Source organism: Octopus sinensis, linkage group LG30 (genome assembly GCF_006345805.1).
Source record: "Octopus sinensis linkage group LG30, ASM634580v1, whole genome shotgun sequence".
In the NCBI taxonomy this organism is placed as follows: Eukaryota; Metazoa; Mollusca; class Cephalopoda; order Octopoda; family Octopodidae; genus Octopus; species Octopus sinensis.
The window spans coordinates 11,679,322-11,688,561 of NC_043026.1; the positions used below are offsets into that span (position 1 = coordinate 11,679,322).

General features: G+C 37.3%; 2 protein-coding genes across 2 annotated transcripts; both read right to left on the reverse strand.

The window, feature by feature from the left end:
• Positions 1-1,843: 1,843 nt before the first annotated feature.
• Positions 1,844-6,193, reverse strand: LOC115226603 (zinc finger protein 271-like). Its single transcript, XM_036515477.1, has 3 exons — positions 5,863-6,193; positions 3,409-4,851; positions 1,844-3,165 (listed from the first exon to the last, which is right to left on the reverse strand). The coding sequence occupies exons 2-3, from the start codon at positions 4,495-4,497 to the stop codon at positions 2,692-2,694; spliced, it is 1,563 nt and encodes a 520-aa protein (XP_036371370.1). The 5' UTR covers positions 4,498-4,851; positions 5,863-6,193; the 3' UTR covers positions 1,844-2,691.
• Positions 6,194-8,657: 2,464 nt separating this feature from the next.
• On the reverse strand, positions 8,658-9,182 carry LOC115226623 (histone H3). The gene has a single exon (XM_029797636.2). It carries the CDS (start codon positions 9,174-9,176, stop codon positions 8,766-8,768), a length of 411 nt encoding a protein of 136 aa, XP_029653496.1. The 5' UTR covers positions 9,177-9,182; the 3' UTR covers positions 8,658-8,765.
• Positions 9,183-9,240: the final 58 nt, after the last annotated feature.

The window sequence follows — 9,240 nt, forward strand, 5'->3', positions numbered from 1 at the left end:
AACTACTCCGTGAGTGTAGTGGGTACTTTTTACGTGCCAGACGGGGCTGGCGAACGGCCACGCATGGATGTTGTTTGTTACGTGCCACTGGCACGGAGGCCAGTCGATTTGGCGCTGGCTACGGCCGCGTTCGGATGGTTCTCTTATGTGCCACTGGCACTCATATCACGTGTATATGTATATGTTTATCCCTACCACCATTGCCTGACAAGCGGTGGTATGCTTACACCTCCGTAACTTAATGGTTCAGCAAAACAGACTAATAAAACAATTACCAGGCTTACAAAGAATAAATCCTGGGGTCAATTTGTTCGACTAAAACCTAAGTTGGTGTTCAAGCATTTTCACAGTCAAATGACTGAAACAAGAAAGAGGTGAATGTGTTTATAGCAGGGATGTGCCGCCTGGGTAGGCAGTGTCTACCCTGAATAAAATAGATCGATAATAATAGTTTCCTTTTATGGCAAAACATGCACCAAATTCAATAAAATCAAGAGGGTTACTCTGATTACTCTGCATAAAAGACAATATAATTTATTTTTTTGTAGATCAGGTGGATCTATTATTCAGGGACCATTTGAGCGGGATGGGCTACTCAACCTGAAGAAAATTCTAACTGGGCCCCACCGGCTAGGTCATGTGCAGTTTATCTTGATATGAGATCACCATGTCGCACACATATGGTTGTGATGCATGTGCCTGGTGTACCTTTATCAGACGGGTAGTCATGATGGGTATATTGGGCTTCGTATATTTTACCCCAGTGTCACTTTGATGGCATGAACTGTTCTCTCACTCAATAATAATAATAATAATTATAAAAATCTTGGTTCTTTTCACTTTGACAATACAAACACTTATTATCCATCATCAGTTAAATATAACTAACATATAAACATAACAAATATATCTTTATTAATCACAAAACAATAAAATTAACCTATTCTATTCTCAAAACAAATATAAATGTATTAACCATTAGGCTACTTATTATTTTAATGACATTTAAATAATATTTATATATTATACAAAACTCCCAAAAATAAGCAAACGTAACCAGCAGTCGACCTGGCGCTGGCTACGGCCACGTTCGGATGGTTCTCTTACAAGCCACCGGCACTGGATACGGCCACGTTCGGATGGTTCTCTTACGTGCCACTGGCACTGGTATCACTTGTATATATATATATGTGTGTGTTTATCCCTACCACCATTGCCTGACAAGCGGTGGTATGCTTACATCTCCGTAACTTAATGGTTCAGCAAAACAGACTAATAAAACAATTACCAGGCTTACAAAGAATAAACCCTGGGGTCGATGTGTTTGACTAAAACCTAAGTTGGTGTTCAAGCATTTTCACAGTCAAATGACTGAAACAAGAGGTGAACATGTTTATGGCAGGGATGTGCCGCCTGGGTAGGCAGTGTCTACCCTGGAGAAAATAGATCAATAATAATAGTTTCCTTTTATGGAAAAACATGCACCAAATTCAATAAAATCAAGAGGGTTACTCTGATTACTCTGCATAAAATACAAAATAGTTAATTTTTTTGTAGATCAGGTGGCCATAATTTGCCCCTACCTTTCAATTGCAGCATTAAAGCCATACATATGCTATGTACATTCCTCCAACATTGTTTTCCTTACATACTATATAGGTAGAATTAAATCTGCCTCCAACATGGTTGCACGCCTTATTTTTCTTTGTTTTACAACATTAACATCACCTACTGCCGACCCTGAGTAATTACTGTTAACACATGCCTGGTTTATAGACTTTACCAATTGATTCTTCCCAAATATAACAATATTGGTTTCAACACACTCAAAACAAATTCAAAATCTGGAGGAAATTGCTTTTATTAAAACTATTACAGAGGTAAGTTATCTCAACAGTGTTTAGTTGAGTTAATATAAAACATAGAGTGTGGGAAGGCTCTTATCACACACTGTTATATTTCTTTTCCAATGTACATACATTTAATTATAGAAGACGGTGTTTGTTTTTAAATTTTCATAGAAAGAAAGAAATTTGACACTAAACCATATTCCTTCATGTGGTAAGCAGAAAATAAAAAAAGGTTGGCATCATTAAAAGTTCAAACAGCTGTAAAAGACAACCTCAGAAAGAGAGCCAATGATGGGTGGCTTGGTTGTTGTCATGGGTAAAGTTCACAAAGCTAAGCCCACCTCATTTCAGGTGGGTACTTAAATGTTTTTTGGTTGTTAAGAAATTCCACATTGCTCCTATAAATATATACCTGTGTGGTCCGGCCTGGAACCGGGTGCATGCTTCAAAGAAGCAAGGATACTGGTCGGCCGGATAACCTGAACGAGTCTAGAAAATGTGACTTTTTGTGTGTTTTAAACAAAGAAAAAAGAATTCTGAACATTGTGTTAAGTAAGAGGTTTATTGCCTCATTGTGTCTTTGGGGAAAAGGGAAAAAAGAACATTGTTTTAGAGAAGCAAAAGTCAGCGGGCGCTTTTCCTCTTCTCCCATCATCATTCATACCATCAATGTCCGTGTCCAGCCCGCGAAGCTTCCATCTGTGTGATGCCCTTTTGGCAAATTATATGAAATAAAGAAGTTCCACATTGATACAGTTACACTTTCAACTGGATACATATGTGTCTAGATAAGCCATGACCTTGAGAGAATGATTTACCACAAATATCAGTGATGTGGCTTCTATCCTGTATGAGGACATTTGTGTACTCTTAAATTACTAAGTTGAGAAAATGATCTGCTACAAATATCACATTTATAAGGCTTCTCCCCTGTATGAGTACGTTTATGTCTTGTTAGGCGACTACTTAAAGAGAATGATTTACCACAGATATCACACTGATATGGTTTCTCTCCTGTATGAGCACGCTTATGTATTGTTAAGTGACTACTTAAAGAGAATGATTTACCACAGATATCACACTGATATGGCTTCTCACCAGTGTGACTACGCTTATGTACTATTAAACTACTACTGTCAGAGAATGACTTCTTACAAATATCACACTGATATGGTTTCTCTCCTGTATGAATACGCTTGTGTATTGTTAAGCCAGAACTTACAGCGAATGATTTACTGCAGATATTACACTGATATGGCTTCTCCCCTGTGTGACTACGCCTGTGTGACTTCAAATTACTACTTTGAGAGAATGACTTCCCACAAATATCACACTTATATGGCTTCTTTCCTGTATGAATATACTTGTGTGTTCTTAAACTACGACTGTCAGAGAATGACTTCTTACAGACATCACACTGAAATGGTTTCTCTCCTGTATGAATACGTTTGTGAATAGTCAAATTGTTACTGTGCGAAAAATATTTATTGCAGATATCACACTGGTATGGCTTCTCTCCTGTATGAATACGTTTGTGAGAATTCAAAGCACTGCTTACAGAGAATGATTTACCACAGATATTACACTGATATGGCTTCTCTCCTGTATGAATACGTTGGTGAGATGTTAATTGAATATTTTGAGGAAATGATTTACCACAGAAATCACAACTGTATGGCCTCTCTCCTGTGTGAATACGCTTATGTTTATTTAAATTATTCTTTTGAGAGAATGATTTACCACAGATATCACAGTTATATGGCTTCTCTCCTGTATGAATAGATTTATGTACTTTTAAAGCATTATTGTGATGGAATGATTTACCACAGATATCACAGTGATAAGGCTTCTCTCCTGTATGAATACGTTTGTGTGATTGTAAGCTACAACTTACACTGAATGTTTCACCACAGATATTACACTGATATGGCTTTTCTCCTGTATGTACACGCTTGTGTGCAGTGAAGTAGTCAAGTCGAGAAAATGATTTACTACAAATATCACACTTATATGGCTTCTCTCCCGTATGAATCCGTTTGTGAGAAGTTAATGAAGTATTTCGGGTGAAAGATTTACCACAAATGCCACACTTATATGGTTTCTCTCCTGTATGAATACGTTTGTGTTTAGTTACGCTTGATGACAAAGAAAATGATTTACCACAGACATCACAGTGATATGGCTTCTCTCCTGTATGAATTCGTTTGTGTTTAGTTAAGTCAGAACCTTGAGTGAATGATTTACCACAGATATTACAGCAATATGGTTTCTCTCCTGTATGAACACGCTTGTGAGATATGAAAGCATCACTTCGAGAGAATGATTTACCACAAATACCACAGTGATATGGCTTCTCTCCTGTATGGGTACGTTTGTGTCTAGTTACGTTATCATTCTGAGAGAAGGATTTGCCACAGATATCACATCCATATGGCTTCTCTTCCGTATGAACTCGTTGGTGAAATGTTAAACTACTACGTAAAGAGAATGATTTCCCACAGATATTGCAGCAAAATTGCTTCTTCCTTGTATTATTGCACTTACGTTTTGTTAGGTTACCATTTTCAGAGAATGACTTTTCACAGATATTAAATTCACATGATGGCTTTCCTCTGTCTTTAGGCATGTCTCCAACAGAAAAATTCATCTAGTTTTTGCAATATTTATTTCTGAAATAATAATATGTCTATATTTCTATATATTTTTTGTTCCTATTCTTTAATCGTTGCTATTTTTTCAGCTGCTGTATTTCTGTCCAATTTTCCTTTTATCTAAAAACTTCTGAAAATTTATCCAAGTTTTATTAGCACACAAACTCACTTTGTATACACTCCAGATTATGACACAGAAATTTTGCTAATAATCTCAGTTCAGAGCAAAATGTCATTGGAATTTTACAATGAATTTATAGAAATAATGCTAGCTGTCTCTTCCATATAGCATTTAAAAGATAGAATGGTTTGAAGGTGCATTTTCTGTTATGCCAATGTCATCTGTTATTCTGAAATAATGAAAAAAAAATCAGTTTAAAATATGGAGGCTACTTGAAAAGCAGAGATTTAATAGCGGAAAACTTATACCATTTCTATAGAGATTAATTGCAGAAAGAAATATTTACTTTCACGACTGAACATTTTAATTTACTAAAATTTACATAACAGAAGCATATACATTTGTAAACAAGAGCTACACCTTCACATTGTGCTAAAATGTATTAAACTATAAAATAGTAGACGATAACACTCTCTCTCTCCAAAATAATAATTGGACATGGTTATTCAGCCCCAGGTCAGCTTTGACTGGACAAACATGATTCAAAGCATTCTCTCCAAAGACATCGTCATCACCACCATAGAACACATTGACAATTGTTGAACGATTTGTTTTAATTTGCCTCTTATGGCATGGTTTCTATGGTTTGATGCCCTTCCTTATGCCAGTCACCTTATAGAGTGTACTAAGTGCCAGCAAAAGTGCCCTTTATGTGGCACCATTACAAGTGCTCTTTATGCGGCACCAGCACGCGGTGCTTTTGTCATGGCACCAGCATTTGTAGAAATAACACACAGAGCAACAAGCACGCACGCACAACCCATTGGCTTTGTCTTCCCAATTGACAATTGAAAAGACAACATGTGGTCACGGAAATACCGATTCAGTGTTTACATTATTTCGAGTTAAAACGAAAGATCGCCAAGCACAGGAATCGATGTAATCGACTTATTCACCAGCTAAATTGCTGGCATTGTCATAAAATTTGAAACCAAATTATAACAGACTGAGTCTAGTGTAATACAAAATATTTCTCAAACTAAACCATACAACAAACTAACGTTGCAACGATGGACAGGCAACAAAATAGGTTTCATAGCAAGAAATAGCAGCCAAATCACGCAGAAAGTATGCAAATTTCATGTATAAAATGTAGGACAGACACAAAGAATCAATTCGTCAAAAACAAATGACTACAAAACTAAAAGACGAAATATTTTCATTGTTTAATTATACTTACAGAAATGTTGTTATAACTCTGTGTGTGGTAGTTGTGAACTTTATTCTAAGTGTGTAGAATTGTTGGGAAATGTATTATAACAGTGTTTGTGGTGGACGAGAAATGGTCAAATAAAAGTGCGTGGTGCTTGATTAAGAGGAATTCATTAAACAGTGAAAAATTTGGAACGGTTAAAGGGAATGAAGTTCAGTGCGCATGCGTATGTCGTATTACCGCTTTCCAGCCGCTCACTCTTGCTTCAGTTCTTTTTCCTCTCATTCCTTTTGAAAAGATGTCACAAATATTTTTGCCTCCAGGCAAACTACAATGTGGTACCCCATAATCTGTCTGAGTTAAATAATAAATCAGTTAATGATTTAATGAAAAATATCTTCCATCGTAACAATAAATGTATTTTCACAGGAAAAAATAAAACCATGTGTGATAACACTATTACGATCCTTTCGGTTTGACCGGCAGTTTTTTAAAAATAATTTCCACGTACCTAAACACTTTTAAACTTCGTATACTGGTAGAATGTGTCAAAAGAAAACATCTTTTTCTCTTGCTTTATTGAGAAAATTCTATGGTTTGTAGGATATGTTTTTTTCTTCAATTTCAACCAATCAATGACGTCTATTGAGGTGAATTCAATTTCTGCCGTAGTGTCAATTATTTCCCGTGTTATATGAAATTGTCCGTTATTTATGAGAAAATAGATACCCCGTGGCCATAAACTGAGGGGTCACTCGTAAACAGAGCTGGATAACAAAACCATCCCCTCTTTAGTGTCCACCCATAATTATGACCCTAGTATCGATCTATTGCATTTCAATCTGGTTTAGGGTTAGGGTCACACACACACACACACATATATATATATATAAAGCGATATTTTCCTCTAACATAAGTAATCTATTCATGACAAATGTTTCTTAATAATGGAGCTAATCTTAATCAATTCATCTGAGTACTTGTAATCTTATAGTGAACCACGTATTTGTTTTTAATCCCTTACCCTGTGTGCCTTGGCATGATTTGCGCAAACCCAACCACATAGGTTATCCTATTTAAAGTCATAAATATATTTTCTGGGTGTAAGGTCATACATGGCCGTGTAGTGAAAAGCTTACTCCGCTAGTTGACGTGAGGCATTTACCAGTGATGTCACGCAATGGGACCAAATCCGGAACGTGGTGATTGCAGTCAATTTAAAACATAAATAAAGCAATAAAGGGTATAAACCCCCTTCGGTCACGAATGACCATGGGATTGCACCTAGAAAGTTACCCTCCTAGACACAAGTCCGGGCAAGGTTGTTTATTGAAGACCAGCAGTCGCCCATGCATACCGGCCTCCCCTCTCCACGCCACCAGTGTTATCCAAGGGCCGATACAGCTTGGCACCTTTGACGTCGCAACTCATTTCTACAGCTGAGTGAACTGGAGCAACGTGAAATAAAGTGCTTTTCTCAAGAACACAACACGCAGCCCGGTCCGGGATTCGAGCTCACAACCTCACGATCGTAAGCTCGACGCTCTAACCTCTGAGCCATAAAGCAATAAGCATAATATACTTACATAAAAATTATAAGTATTATGCAATACATCAAATAATTATTATCCATCATCAGTTAAATATAACTAACATATAAACATAACGAATATATCCTTATTAACACAAAACAATAAAATTAACCTATTCTATACTCAAAAGAAATATATATACCATTAAGCTACTTATAATTTTCATATTTAAATAATATTTATATATTATACAAAACTCCCAAAAAGCAAACGTAACCACCCGGCTATGAATCGTCAACGAACTTAGATTTTATTGTCGCGATAACAGTATAAGGGAGATAACTCAGAAGTAAAAACGGTTGACAATTTATTCAAAAATATTTGTGTCTGCTTTGACAATTCTATGAATTTGAGGTCTTGTCCTGTTCTAAAATATTGATGGATCTACACAATTTATAGATAGACTAAAAATTTATTGCAGATTAATACAAAAACTGCAGTAATAATGTCCTTCCTCCAGCTGGTTGTGAATCCGCCCCTACTCCTAGTCAAACCGGATCGAGCAAACTCCTGGCCAAACATTGTTTCTTCCAGTCTTTTCATGGATATATTTTATTGTATTGTGTCCTTTCGCTTACATGTAGGTATAATGTGGTTCGCTGTTGATTTGGTTGGTACCAGCACAGCGAGAAGACCACATACAGAACATCCCGCCAATTTAGAACAAATCACCAACTATAAATTGTCGTTTCGTAATCTAAAACTGTACAAATTTTATTTCTTTCGAAGAGATTAATTCACAAGAAAAAATACACATTGTTTCTAAGATGGTCTCTCATTCACAGAAGTGTGATGTCAACACTAAAAATACTTTTTCTCATCGCACTTCTGAATGGAATACTCAACTTGGTCCTTAACGCTAATATGATGTAGATACAAGTTTCCCAGTCCAGTGGCCCTTCTGTTAGAATATGGATCAAGGTTTACTTCAATATCAGATCTTCCTCGCATATAAACCACATACCGCTCCTCTCCTACACTATCGGCCTGCATTTGATAGTTCTAATCCAGCAGCGTGCTCTTGGTACTAAGTACATTTGCTACCAACCAAAAAGGCCTCTTACAGTTCAAGTACGCAGTGCCAAATGAATTGGAATGAATAAATTCAAAGCTTAAAACGCTAGTCACAACAGAAGCAAATCCACGAGGGACGAACAGTAGCCACAAAAAAATACCAAACCCACAACTCCAGAACAAAAACATGTCATTTCGAAACAACTCACGATACTAGAACACGAAAACATACCACTATCTTAAGGGTTAGTAGAACTTTACGAAAAAATTTAGAGGCCCTGAAAAGGGCCGTTGGGCTAAAGCAGTAGCTTCATTATTTTCAACTTAGGCTCTCTCACCACGGATACGGCGGGCAAGCTGGATGTCCTTGGGCATGATGGTCACTCTCTTGGCGTGGATAGCGCACAAGTTGGTATCCTCGAAAAGACCGACCAAGTAAGCCTCGCTGGCCTCCTGTAAAGCCATTACGGCAGAGCTCTGGAAACGAAGATCAGTCTTGAAATCCTGAGCGATTTCACGAACGAGACGTTGGAAGGGAAGCTTTCTGATAAGAAGTTCAGTGGATTTCTGGTAACGTCTGATCTCTCGCAGAGCTACGGTACCAGGCCTGTAACGATGGGGTTTCTTCACACCGCCAGTTGCTGGGGCACTCTTCCTGGCAGCCTTAGTGGCAAGCTGTTTACGAGGAGCCTTTCCTCCGGTAGATTTACGTGCTGTCTGCTTTGTACGAGCCATTCTGATGTCAATACAATCACAAATAATGCGCCGAAAGCTGCTATGCTTTATATACACTGCAGCT

Excerpts from the sequence above, each read along its gene's own strand:
- LOC115226603 (XM_036515477.1), bottom strand. The coding sequence starts at position 4,497 with ATGAATTTTTCTGTTGGAGACATGCCTAAAGACAGAGGAAAGCCATCA. Across the intron at positions 3,166-3,408 it reads TCTGTGGTAAATCATTCTCT|TCATTCTCTCAAAGTAGTAA; the intron begins GTAAGCAGTGCT and ends ATTTGTGGGAAG.
- LOC115226623 (XM_029797636.2), bottom strand. The coding sequence starts at position 9,176 with ATGGCTCGTACAAAGCAGACAGCACGTAAATCTACCGGAGGAAAGGCT.